The 13,770-nt window shown below is 50.3% G+C and overlaps 1 protein-coding gene across 14 annotated transcripts in view; it reads right to left on the bottom strand.

Moving 5' to 3' along the window:
• APBB2 (amyloid beta precursor protein binding family B member 2) overlaps positions 1–13,770 on the bottom strand; it is a 375,275-nt gene that overhangs the window by 7,043 nt on the left and 354,462 nt on the right. For all 14 annotated transcript variants that reach the window (XM_038533425.1, XM_038533419.1, XM_038533427.1 and 11 more), the window contains 5 exons: positions 8,808–8,922; positions 5,933–6,020; positions 4,982–5,065; positions 3,224–3,339; positions 1,411–1,590 (listed from right to left, as the gene is read on the bottom strand). In XM_038533425.1, coding sequence (XP_038389353.1) covers positions 1,411–1,590; positions 3,224–3,339; positions 4,982–5,065; positions 5,933–6,020; positions 8,808–8,922 — 583 coding nt within the window. The remainder of the gene's footprint in view (positions 1–1,410; positions 1,591–3,223; positions 3,340–4,981; positions 5,066–5,932; positions 6,021–8,807; positions 8,923–13,770) is intronic.

Here is a 13,770-nt window from a genome sequence, read left to right as displayed (position 1 = left end):
TCTACCTAAGCTCTATAATACAAGGATCTTAGTCCCAGGGTCCAGCCCATAAATGGTGGGTTGAGTTAAATGAACAGGTGCTTTAAATTCAGTATTTCTCATCCCCAGCCAGGCAATTCTCTACAACATCCCAAGCCATCTGCTCCTGCCATTGTACTGGATTAGACCCTCTGAAACTCACATCTGGACCAGTATGGCCTCCTGGCCGAGCTCCCCACCTCAGCCTTGTCCTTTAAACCCATCCTCTACATTGTTTTTTTTTAGTTTTTTTTTTTAAGATTTTATTTATTTATTCCTGAGAGACACAGAGAGAAGCAGAGACACAGGCAGAGGGAGAAGCAGGCTCCCTGCTGAAGCCTGATGCAGGACTTGATCCCAGGACCCCGGGATCATGCCCTGGGCTGAAGGCAGATGCTCAACCACTGAACCACCCAGGGGTCCCTACTTTGGTTTCTTTTTTGTGGAGTATGCTTTTAAAATCTAGTATCAGTTCATCTCTCCTGCTTAACACCTCTCCTGTTTGCTGAAGATAATCACCTTGGCATGACATCACAGGCCCTTCATGATACAGACCTCACCTTTTTTACTTGGTTCCAGCAACCCAACCTGCTGTTGCTAAGAATTACCACCCACCCCAGGTTTGGATGCCTATATTCATTCTGTTCTGCAACTTTTCTAGAACTTTTTCAGTGCCTGGCATAACAGGTGCTCAAAGGATATTGGCAGAATGAATGATGAAGTGTTTTTGTTTGTTTGAAATCATATACATGGTACACAGAGCACCAGCTTTGTCACCTGAAAAACTTGGGGTCTAATGCAGGCTTTGTCTCTTACCAACTCTGCGCCCTGAGCTCCGTTCTTTTCTCTAAGCCTCTGTTTTCTCACAAATAAAGCAGAACTAACAACCACCTTCCAAATAGTTGCTGTAAGGGCTGAGTTCACAGATACAAATTAAATAAAATATGTAAGAACAACATGCTTAAACCAACTATCTGAAACAAAAAAAATCATTCGGTACGCTGCATTTTTTAAGTACTAAGTTGGTTCTAAACGGTGCCAACTCATACATGGCCAACATTTCCTGATCATATACTGAAATTAATTAGGGATCGAGACTTAAGAATCCTCCAATTTGTAGTTTTGAAGATCACTGCTTTCAATGGCACTGGAGTCTCAACAGAATGTAGCTCCATCCAGCCCGGCTTCTTGTGGGTGTCCTTGGCTGTTGAGATGGCGAACTGCTCGTTGTCACGGATGGCATCCACAGGAGCGAGGCGTCATACAGCAAGGCATTACTTTAGAGGTTAGATGTATTTTCTTTCAAATTAGTAACTCTGCACTAATTTACTGCACATAAAACAAAAGCAGTGGCGTGGAGCTCCAGCAGTTCCCTGGAGCGTGATTACTCACCATGCAGGCGGCCTGCACCGCCTCAGACACGTTACCCGCATTAGGCTCGCACCAGAAAACATGGCACTCAAAGCGCTGGTTCCCAGTGTCCATGATGAAGGCAAATGTATGGACATCCTTCCCGACACCCATGAAGGACAGGAATCGCACGCGGCACTCCACTAAGGTTTCCTCTTCATTCTGCAAGACATGCTGGTCAGCAGCCCGCTCTGTCTGTGAAGCCAGGTGACAGTCATAAACGTGCTCATTTCTTAAATTATAGACTCAAGCCTGGAGTGGCTGCGTACAGACACTGGTATTCAAAATATATAGCTAGACTGGATTTAGAAAGGACTCCTATATTTTCTAAATATGTCCGGAGAGGCCATCACTACTATATGGGTGTCTCATCGACATTTAACCATGCTCTGAACTACACTAACTGTGCTTCTGTGTGTTCTGTTCTCTGTCTGCCACACTCCAAGCCTGTGTGTTCACTGTGGGCAGGGGCAGTGTCATGTGTACTTCTTAGGCTTTGCCCACACAGGGCACCTGGTGGCTCAAAACCCATCTGCCCAGGCGAACCCACTGGAAACCTCAGAGCACCAAGAGAAAAGGAGCTACAGGATCTCCTTCTCATGCTAAGTAGCACACTGTTTCACATTTCTATCTAAAACCATGTAGAAAAGCTGCCAAATCACTCCTCCCCCTCCACAAACTGGCGTCCATATGGTATCCATATGATGCAGTGTAAAGAAACGTTCAGAATCCATTCTTACAAACACCACATCCTTTGCATCAACCATATGCAATTTCTGAATTAGTAAACACATCCAGAATGTTGACTTTTGGATCATTAACATCTCAACTTACTAGATATTCACTCAGGTGCTATGGAATTCTTTCATAGGCAAATGAAACTAGCCTGAGACACCATGAAGTTTTCTTGGGAGAAATGATGTTTAGGTCGAGACCCGGGTAAGGGTTGGGTAAGCAAAGGGGTGGAGCACAGAAGGAGCAGCACTTGCACACGGTGAGGGAGAAAGGGGCTTCTTAGAGACTTAAGAAGACCCAGCTTGGTGGGCTGTAGAGGCAGGCAGGGCCAGTGAGCATCACTCCTAACTCCTTCTGAGAAGGGGAACTGGGCTTGAAGGTGACCTTCCAGTGGACGGCATCGAGAGCAGGCCAACGCCTTGTGCTCTTTCCACAACAGGTGCTTCACAGAGGGAGAACTGAGAAGTGGTCACGAGCCTAGAGCAGACCACCTGGACCGAATCGTGAGCTTGTTGCTTCTAGTTGTTGTGACCACGGGCACTATTTGCCTCAGTTTCCTTAACCAAAGAATGGGTAATTTGATTTGAGGCTAATGCTGGCTTCTCTTGATGACCAGTGGCCTCTGCTACCAACGACAGAACAAACCAGGGGACTTTCCACAACAGAAGTGTCTCCTGTGCCCCAACTCCAGACAAACAGCCCAATCCATACTGAAAGCCTGGAGACGAGCCCGAACACCAAATCCCACAATGAGTGACTGCCGGTGTCATATAGGTACCTCTAGCAAATTACTTCAATCTCTTGGGCACCAGAGCAACAAAGAATTGGGAGCACCAAAATAGATGCTTCTTGGTTCAAAGAAAAGCAAAGTTATGCCAAGATCCAGACACAAAGGACAGAAAAAAGAAAAAAAAAATTTAAATGCTGGCTATTTTAATCACAATTAAGCACACCCCCAGAGGTCCAGCCTTGGCTTTGTGTCTCCATTTCACGGAAGATTACTGTAGCCAGAGTTTCACTGTAACCCATGAAGACCCACCGCGCATACAATCCCACTCACCTTTTCACTGATGACAGTCACAGTAGCATCGGCCACATTCATGTTCACAGACAGCCAGTCCTCCTGGTTCGACGAGGTCATAAGACTTTCTATGGCATTGTTCAGGGTATCCATTCCTGTGGATAGAACAGATCACTGAGGAAGCTCCTAAAGCCATTTATCACTCTCGAGTGTGGGCCCAAATCACCCAGTAACAGCTACACCCAAGCAGATCTTTTTTCTTTTTTCTTTTTGGTATTTCGTTGGGAGCATTTCATTGCTTGAAAGAAAAAAACCAAACAAACAGCTTTTTCAACAGAAAGAAGGGTCATGAGAACCTCCAGAGAGGTACCCAACTGGACCGTGGTACTACTTTCCTTCCAGAGAGTCCCACCCCGAGTACATAAATAGCACTTAAGCAAATGTTACCTTTCCCTAAGCAAGGAGCCTTGGGAAAGGGAATGGGACAGAAGCCAGCATCTTCCAAAATACCCCACCTTCCTCCATCTTCCTCTGTTCCTTACAGAAGGCCACATCTAGGAGGCCCGCCTCCTGAGCAGGGTGCACGATGCCCCGGGCCCTGCTGCAGGGTGTTGTGTGGCAGTGTGAGCGGGGAGGTGGGAACAGCAGCTTCACTGAGGCATCATTCACATACAGCTCACTCATTGGAGGTGTACGATGCACTGGTTTCTGGTATATTCACAGGATTGTGCAAACCATCACCACAATCAAATTTAGAACATTTCTATAACCCCCAAAAGAAAGCCTGTATGTTTTAGGGGGTCACCATCTATTTCTTCCCAGTCCCCTGGTCTGTCCAGAGGTTGGTCTATTCTGGACATGTCATACACATGGGATCATACGGCGTGTTTCTTTGTATCCAGCTTCTTTCATTTGGCTTACTGTCTTCCAGGCCAACCCACGCTGGTACTTCATGCCTCTTTACTGCCAAGTAAAATTACCAAGTACAGCAGTATTCCATTTTGGGGGGGGGGGGGGCAGTATCACATTTTATTAATCCATTCATCAGTTGATCGACATTTGTTTCCACTTTTTGACATTGATGAATAACGCTGCTGTGAGAGTTGGTGTGGACAGATGTTTTCATTTCACTTGGGTAAACGCCCAGGAGCAGAACTGCCGAGTCCAATGGTAACTCTGCAGTTCACCTTTGGAGGAACGGCCAGACTTTTTTTCCAGAGTGGCTGTGACCATCTCACTTTTTCCCAAGCAGTGCATAAGGGTTCTGATTTCTCCGCAGCCTCTTCTCCCCAGGGGAAGGCTCCATGTCCCAGCCTCCTTTGAGCATGGTACAGCTGAGCAACCCAGCTCTGCCCCAGGCTGTGAGCCAACTGCAGTGTGTGCCGCCTGGGGGTGGCACCTCGAAAGGAAGGCATGAGGGCTCCCTCGGCCTCCACCCCCCACCCAGTGGTCACCAGCACTGATGGCGGTACCCGGTCCCAGAGCGGGCGGCTCCCTGCGAGAAGGGCGCAGCCCTTGGGAGCCCTGGATCCTGCATCTCCACGCTACAGTGTGAGCCATGCGTGTGCCCTGTTAAGTCCCTCTATTCTGGGGACAACGTGACGGGGCAGCTTAGCCCGTCCTCTATTGCTCTCTGGATCAGGACCATGTACGTGCCCTGGCTGGTGACAGTGCAGGGGCTTGATTCAAGACGGGGGAGAGGGATTAGAGGAGCAGAGCCCACCCCTCGGGGGGACGATCACCTCCCAGGAGCTCCCAAGCGCTCACAAAGTCAAAGGACATAAACGTTTCACATACCGACTGGTTTGTCTACGGGTAACATGCCCAAGTACTGCACGTGGAACTTCTGGACCAGCTCAGTCTTTGGTGTTGGAAAGTCTACTGCAGGAGAACAAAAGCAACAGACTCTTTCACCGTGGTTCGGACACCCACACCACAGCAGGATGCCACGCTGTGCGCCGTCCGGATTGCCCAGCACACCGCCCGCGCCACGACGTCCTGTTTCTAGAGGGGGTGCGGCCTCTGTTCTGTGAGAAGAGCATCTCTTCCACCAGACACTGCGGCTCTGTCACTCAAAATCCCACCTGACTTTCATTTCTAGGCAGGGAAGCATTTGAAAGCAGGACGTGGGATGGATGCATTAAAAGCTGCTACTGTCTTTTTTCATATATGCTAAATCCACCGGTTTTGATGGCCTATTTGGGAGGAGTGGTTGGTGGCCCAGAGAAAACTGAATCACAAAGGGCACCGAGACAGGAAAATAACAGCATCCCCCCACGTGTCTCCAGTTTTATTTTATAGACCTGACCTCTAACATTATGTTAGTTTCAGGTGTGCAACACAGTGACTCGGCGCTCGTACGTATCGCCAAAACGATCACTGCAGGAAGTCTCCTTGACGGTGATCATTATAGTTGGCAAAAAAAATTTTTTTTCCACGTCAACCCACATATTTTTAGACCAGCTGGTTCTTATCTCACGCTATACATGAATTATAGAAGCACTAAAGATAATACTCTCTAGTCTTGTCCAATAACAACAAAACTCATCCTGGTCCTTTGTGCCTAATCCTGTCGGCACAAAACAAACTCTGGGCCAGGAGGACCCCCTAGTGCATGCTCGGCGAGCATCTGTGGGTTGAGCATGGTTCTGCAGGAGACTAGAAATGGCAGGGAACCCCACGAGGCCCTCTGGGTCTTCACCAGGCTGCAGAGCGCCAGCATGAAGGGAGCAGGTGCTGCTCGCCTACCTTGCAAGGGAACGTCGAGGTTCACATTGGTTCTTTCCTGTAGGGAACTGCAGGCCAGGGCTTTGGCATTCTTCCGTTCGGCCATAATCTGAAGAGGAGAAAACACACCTGTGGTTTGTGGTTACAGACCCCGTCTTCAGCTTTTCCAGCCAGGAAAGGGCCTGAGGTGACTTTACTTCCAAGTTGAATAGGTTTTCGTCTACCGCCTGACCACCCTCCTCTGCGTCGCTGAGCTACTTGGAGAACTGCGCTCATTTTCCCCAGGGGTAACAGGTGAAGGACTATCCCCCTGAGGAGCAATCTCCTGATTGCTTGGAAATGCTTCCTCCTTTCCCCAGGCTCCCACCTCTAGGGAGACAACCCAAACAAATACCCTCTGCTGGTCCACTGCGGTCACTGGAACATACAGCAACAGACTTTTCTCATTGCTTCTGAATGTTAACTTCTTGGCACCCTTTTCAGGGCTCGGGGGTTAGTGTTTGTGGGTTCAAATCCCTCCTTCGCTACTTACTAGCTGTGTGACCTTGGGCCAGTCACCTGACCCCTTGTGTCTCGTTTCCTCTTTGCACGTGGGAATAATAATATTTATGTCCCCAGTGATAATGTGTTGTCAGTTCTGAGGACTGAATGTCAGCACTCAGAAATATTCCCTGCTCTGGGGGTTGTTATTCTCAAATCTGTTTGTGGTCTGCTGTTAGGGGCACTAGGATCATTTTTCACTCCTGTTCACGAAGTGCTGTTGGTTTAGGGACTGGAGGAAACCCACCCTTCAGTGACCCCAAAAGCAACTCCTATCTTCATTCCCAGCCCAAGCTTTCCATTTCAGGTGGAACAAAAGTGGCTTCCTCCCCAGAGCTCCACTCCAGCCCTCTGTGGGTCTGTGCCTGGGATGGCAGGCAAGAGGGCTGCTCACAATAACATCACATTTTTAATGAGCACTTGCTCTGTGTTAGGGCCATGTTCGGGGGGCTTTACACTAGAATACAAGCTCCACGAGGACAAAGATTTCTTTCTTTCCTGTTTTAGCCTCTGCTGTATTCTTAGAACAGGACTTGGCACACACACGATGTTCAGGGCTATCTGCTGCCTGAATGAATGGAGAAAATGATGAGCAGGGAGTGTGCTGCAAAGCTGCAGGCTATGCCGGGGCCCGTCAATGCCAGAGTGGGATAAATGGTGATGGCCAGACCAGCACCGACCCTGCATGCGCTGGTCACCCTGCATGCCCTGGTCACCTGGATCAGAGCCGGCCCAGCTCCTACCCCTCCCTTAGGAAACGTGGCTGGCACCTGCTTTGCTTCTGAAGTGCAGATACCAGGCTACAGCCTGGGCCTGGCTAGCTGAGGAAGTGCTGTAATGAGGTGGGGTCTTGACATCTGCCTCGAACCAGAAAGGTGATGCTCAGCAGGGGGGGTGGCCAAGTCTCATGTTCAGATTCAGTAAGTCAGTCTGGGGGTGGAAAGGCCTGGCTGAAGGACACCTGTGCCAGTGCCCTGGGCACTTGGCCCACCACTATTTGAACACCAGCTGGCGGTGATGTTGCTAAAACATCAACCATCCTGGTACTGCACTCCTTGGAGGTCCAGGGACAGAGTGGCCAGTGGTCTGCTCTCTACTGGCTCGCCCTTGGAACACTGTGTTCATTCAGGGGGGGCCAACTAGAGAGCACAGAAGAGGGTTAGGAGCCTCGTAACCTTGTGACCCAAAAGAGGTGAGGATTCTGGAGGAAGGAGGAGGACAGGAACAGGACTGCACAGACACCTGTCTAGCACCCCCAAACGTACAGGTACAGTCCACAGCTTCAAAGGTCTTCCAACAGTAAAGGGCTGCCCAGCAAGCAGATGAAATGGAGGACTCTTTCTTTGTGGCTATAGATCACACATCTCAAGTAAATCTATGGAGGTTCTGGAGGGGATGATTTCAGGTCTACGCAAGAAAGAACTCTTTAACAGCCAGAGCTAGAGCTGCTCAATAATATCACTGTCTCCTGAGAAGTGCAAGACCCTGTTAAAGGGGGTCACGGAGGTGCAGGCAGAGGATGGGGATGTTTCTATCAGGACTGCTCTGATGGAGGGGAAGGAGGAAGGGAGGCTGGTCTGGCGACGTCCAGCTGTCCATCCTCATTCTGTGCCTCTGGTTAAAGCAGTGGGACCTCACCAGTGTGAGACCTTGACCACAGCCCGCCTCATGGCTGGTCGGCTTCCAGGAGCAGCTGTGTGTCCTCCTGAAGCCAGTGTCAGTCAGCTGCCTGCATTTCCACAGACACCCAGGTGGTTTCTTTCTTTCTTTCTTTTTTTTTTTTTCTTTTTAACTCATGAGAGAGACAGAGAGAGGCAGAGACATAGGCAGAGAGAGGAGCAGGCTCCATGCAGGGAGCCCGATGTGGGACTTGGTCCCAGGACTCTGGGATCACACCCTGAGCCAAAGGCAGTTGCTCAACCACTGAGTCCCCCAGGAGTCCCCTCTTGTAAAAATATTTTCCCAGGTGGTTTCTTACCATCCTCCCCTTTTCCAATGTTTTACGCTCAGATCTGGGGCCGTGTCCCTGAAAAGTCTGCCCTGACTTCTTTCCCCCTTCTCCCTGTCGGGCTGGGGATATGCATCTCCACGCACCGGCCCTGCCACTGTTCTGTCCACCTAGCTCACCCTGCAAGCTGTGGAGGGGCCCAGGCTTGGCTCATCTCGGAGGCAGAGCATCACTGAGAGCAAGAGTGCTTTATCCCAGGGGGCTACACAGATGGTCTGCCCGTTTCTCCCTGAACACGACATGCAGGCCAGCATCCCCCCCCCGCCCCGGCCTTCATATCCCCTTCCCTGCTCAGGCAGAGAGAGAGAAAAACAGAGGGACGGACCCCTGCATCCTGGCCCACCTTACCTTGGAACAGATTTCGTGGAGACTTGTGGCGATGGCTTTTGCTGGTGTGTCACATCGAAATACGTGACATTTCAAAATCCTCGTATCTTTGTCTCTTGCTACGTAAGCAAAATCTCTGTGCGAACAGAATTTATCAGGACATCAGAAAAGGGACCTCTAGCAACATACGCTCTAGTTACGAATGTTAGCTGAGCGAGCGGCCAGCGTGTCGGTGGCAGAGTAGGTATGTGGTGGGCAGAACCAAAACGTAAGCTTCACTAGCTGCCTGGGACACAGGGACAACTCCAGGGATTTAAGAATTCATCTCTGAGTAACTATACTGTTTCCCAAAGTCAATGTCCTGAGCTCCTGGAATCTCTTACGACCAAAACTGAATTTTAAATTTTTTATATTATTTATTTATTTTTAAAGATTTTATTTATTTACTCATGAGAGACACACAGAGAGAGAGGCGGAGACACAGGCAGGAGGAGAAGCAGGCCTCATGCAGGGGAGCCTGACGTGGGACTAGATCCCGGGACTCCAGGATCATACCCTGGGCTGAAGGCAGACGCTCAGCCACTGAGCCACCCAGGGGTCACAAAACCGAATTTTTTAAATGAACCTTCTATCTAGAGCAATTATGATTATAGAAGCAAGAAGGGGCTTGAGACGACACGGATTTGCATGAGTGCTACCAAGACAAACACGGTGGTGCAGCGGAAGCAGAACAAGAAGCTCTGATGTGCAAACATGTGCCCGGAAAATGAGCAGAGCCCCAGCTGCTGGGGCCAGGTGACAGGCTGTCACCGGGCAGGCTGCCACACTGGGAGACAGCACAGACTGAGAGCCTGTCAGGGCCGTGAGATCCCGTTGGGTGGCTCACCCCGACCGAGGTGAGCTCACACACCTCGGGGAGCGTGCAGCTGGCGCTGGATTTTCGCCTCTTTTACTGATGACAAGGGTAACGACTGGGACAGTACCTGGCTTCAAAGAACCAGGCTGTGCAACTAAATTCCTCCCTGTGATTATCGGAGGACGACGATGGTTTAAAGATCAAAGTGCTCAAGAAAAAGAAATGCTCGCGTTGCTGCATCCGGATCACCATGATCTCCTTGTATATGTTGGTTAAGCCAGGACACGGTCTGCAGATTGTGTCTACAACCGCAGAAGAATTTATTATTTATTTATTTTAAAAAGATTTTATTTATCTATTCATGAGAGATGCAGAGAGAGAGAGAGAGAGAGAGAGAGAGGGACACACAGACACAGGCAGAGGGAGAAGCAGGCCCCACACAGGGAGCCAGATGTGGGACTCGATCCCGAGTCTCCAGGATCAGGCCCTGGGCTGAAGGCAGGACTAAACCGTGGAGCCACCCGGGCTGCCCCTGATGAATTTATTTTGAATGGTTCCTCTTCATGTAAGAACCGGTGGTCTTTTCAGACTATGATAATCACTTTCCTCAAGATACTCTTGGCTCTTTGGGAAGGCACAGGGGTCTACCCACTGGAGGCAACTGGCCATCGTGAAGCTGTGGCCAGAAAAGCCTACCCTGCATCGCATGCCATGTGCAGTGGGGCTCCCCACCCCGGCTCCAGGTCGGGGGCACTTCGGCCTCAGCCTGTCCACACCTGACTTCAATACCTGCTCCCTCCTACCTCCTCCTTCCACATGTTCTATCTCGGCTGGCGTCCTCTAGGCTAGAACCAAGAGGCCTTCCTACCCCACCCCCCAGGACCCCCTAACTCCCCATGTCTGGCTTCCTGAAAACGTCCTGAACTCATCCTCCCCAGCCAGTTCCACCACCCCTGGGACAGTCTAAGCAGGTGGCCCCGCCCCACCTCGCCTCACAGGGTCTCTACGCCCTGGTCACAGTGTGGGACTCAGGGCTGGGGGGGAGCACCCTTCCCAGTGCTGCCGCGGTGACTCATACACCCTGGGTTCTGTCAGTATCTGTGACAGTCTGCATTCCCCACGACTCTCTGAAGCTCTGTGAGGATGGTACGTGCCTCATCAACCCCAATACCCACCCCAGACCCGGCCACGGAGGTCCTGACTGACTGGTCCTTCCTCTTTCAGAACAGCGCCTGCAGCTTGCATCCCAATTTCCTGTGGGGAAGCTGACCCTTGGCCAGAGGTGCCCACGGGCTTTATGACCGTGGGTGGAGGGGTGGGTCTGGGCGAAGAGCTGGGCCCACACTGAGGGTTGAGCAGTCTTGTCCTACCCTGTGCTCCTGAGGCCTTTCCGTTCTTGTCTCAACCACTATCAAGACAACATATTAAATAAGAAACGAGAGAAGGCCTCATTTCTGGAGAGCATGCTCAAGGAAAGCCCTGTTTCTGGCCCCCAGCTCTCCGGGTTCTTCTCTTTCCTGGATGGATCCTAAAAGGATATACGTGGTGTCTTGCCACACACAACCGTCTTCCTTCAAAATTCTACGTTCAGCTGCCATTTCTCCAAGGCCAAACCTCTTTGGTTCTCTGATCACCCACTCAAAGTCCAAACTCTGTCTGGATTTCTAGAGTTTCGAAACCTGGCCCACCTCCTCTTCTAGCTCCCTTGTTCCAACCATGGGGCTCTCTGCTCTGTTCCAGAAAGGCAGGTCTCGATTCATGGCATGTCCTCTTGCGTGGCCACTGGCCTCCCGGTACCGCCTGGGGTGCACTGCGGTCCATCCAGCTCTAAAAAGCCTGCTTGGCCCTCTGTGCCCCAGGACATTGCTTGTGTCTAAACTCTTGCGGTATTTAAATTCTGTAGCACAAAGGATAAGAGCTTGTCACATCCTACCTTTCGTAGTTACTGTGCAGACCTCAGAGTGTCTGTTCTCAGAGACAGTAGGAAGCAGCCAGGGACAAAGGAATCATGACTCAGGCAACCTCAGTTCTAGTCTCAGTCCTGAGTCCAGGAGCTACAGCAACTCAGGCATGGCATCTAACCTCATCTCTAAGTGAAGGAGCTGAGAAACACATTTCCAAGGTTCTCGTCGGGCTGTGATACACCATGAGGTAAGCTTCCCAGTCCCAGCCTGGTCTTCAGGACCGCTGTTGGCCTGCGGTGCAAAGCTACCATCCGGGAGGAGGACACCAGCCCTGGTCAACGAGCAATGGCCCATCCTAGCAAACTGCAGCTCCGCGCCCTCCGCTCTTTATTATGCAACCCCTGAGGAGCAATTTTTAAAAAAATTATTATTATTAATCTTCATTTTCTTCTGGCTCCAGGGAAAGTGATTAATGCCTCAGGCAACCATCTGGAACCCACATCTTCCCAAGGGAGAAGCTTAGCAGCCAAAGGCTTTGTTTCGGGGATTTTTTTTTTTTTTCTTTCCAGCTTTGTCTTTTCCTGTGGGCTTTCAGGTACCGGGCTAATAGATCCGGGACGCAGGAAATCTGTCTGTTGGGGACAGTGAGTGAGTCCTGCAACGAGCCCTCTAGGGGCTTCATCTGCTTCCCCAGGGAGGAAAAAATGGGAGTTCTCTCCTCACTACCAGGGTCAAGCGATTTGCAAGGGAGACCTATCCGGAGCCAAGCTAAATACCCACAGGCCCCAGGCTTGGGTATTTGTAAGCTGTGGTGAGTCCTCTCTTTCAGACCTGGGGCACGGACAAGTCGAGCAACTTCCTTTGTGTGCAATGAAATGCATGTCTGATCTAATTTCATTATTATTTGGAATGAAACCCAAATATCGCTTAACTGGTTGTTTCAAAAGCTCAGCTTTTCAGCACCTCATTTCTGAAAAAGCCTGTGGTCTAGACAGAATCAGGAACCTACTAAGATGCTCTCAGTCCAATTCCAGGATCTGGGAATGTGTTAGCTCACACGGCAAAGGGTGATCAAATAAAAGATGTTGAGATGGGGTTGTTATCCTGACTTATCTAGTTGGGCCAGACACAATGACGGGGAAAGAAGGACTTTGCTTCTAAGTAAGTGACAAACAGGAGCAGCAGCCACCAGCTAAGGAAAGCCGGCAGGCAGTCTTTAAAAGCTGGAAAAGGCAAGGAAATGGATTTTCTCTTGGAGTCATTAGACGTGCCAAAACCTTGATTATACCTGGAATACTCATTTTAGATTTCTGATCTCCAGAACTGTAGCAGAATAAATTTGTGTTGCTTTGAGCCACTGTTTGTCGTAATTTGTTAAAGCAGCAATCGGACTAATATCACTGCTAGGGGGCTTTACGGTCTAACTAAATTATGATTTAATTAAAGATTTTTATTTAAAAACATATTCCATTCCCTTCCACAAATACCTTCTGAGCCACGATTACGTGCCAGGTAGACAAGGCTCCGGCTAGGAAGCCCACTATCTAACGGTACAGGTGTCCAGTGAGATTCACGGTGCATCTTTAAGTATCACACAGACCTCACCAGGTGAGAAGGGCAGCAGACAGTTCCCAGAAGGTTCTGTGAGCATGAGCAAAGGCATGGCTGTGAGAAAGTCCACAGAGCATTCGGAAGAACTGTTGGCCCAGTGCATACACCTAGGTACTGCGGCAAAGGGCCACGGTGGGACTGCAGGGAGGTTGTACCTGTGTCCCCCCCACAGCCTGGCCCTCAGAGCCTCGGAATATGGCATGTGACCCTGCACAATACGTGTTTTAAAAAGTTTCTTTGGGTGGGATGAAGTGGGTCAAGGGAGACATTGACTGGGGGCTGCTGCTCAATGTCCAGGTGAGTGGAGGAGTATGAAGCAGGCTAGGTTAGCATCTGTGAGAACAGGGTAAGAGGAGGCAGACGGAAAGGAGGTGCTAGAAGGATGGCTGGCAGGACTGATGGGTGTGGCTGATGAGAGGCCAAAGCCAGAATGACTCTTGCTGGGCCAACTAAGCGCCCTCGAATGCACCAGGCCAGGAGAAGGGATCTGGTGAAGGAAGGAAGCTCATGAGCTCGGGTTGGACGGAAGTGTGAGGTGCTGGAGGGCCACCCGCTGGCCAGGCCCACCAAGCAGGAGGACACTCAGTCCCTGAGTGTGGGCCTGTGGTCTGGG

Source organism: Canis lupus, chromosome 3 (assembly GCF_011100685.1).
Source record: "Canis lupus familiaris isolate Mischka breed German Shepherd chromosome 3, alternate assembly UU_Cfam_GSD_1.0, whole genome shotgun sequence".
Taxonomy (NCBI): domain Eukaryota; kingdom Metazoa; phylum Chordata; class Mammalia; order Carnivora; family Canidae; genus Canis; species Canis lupus.
This window is presented reverse-complemented; position numbering and strand designations above follow the sequence as displayed.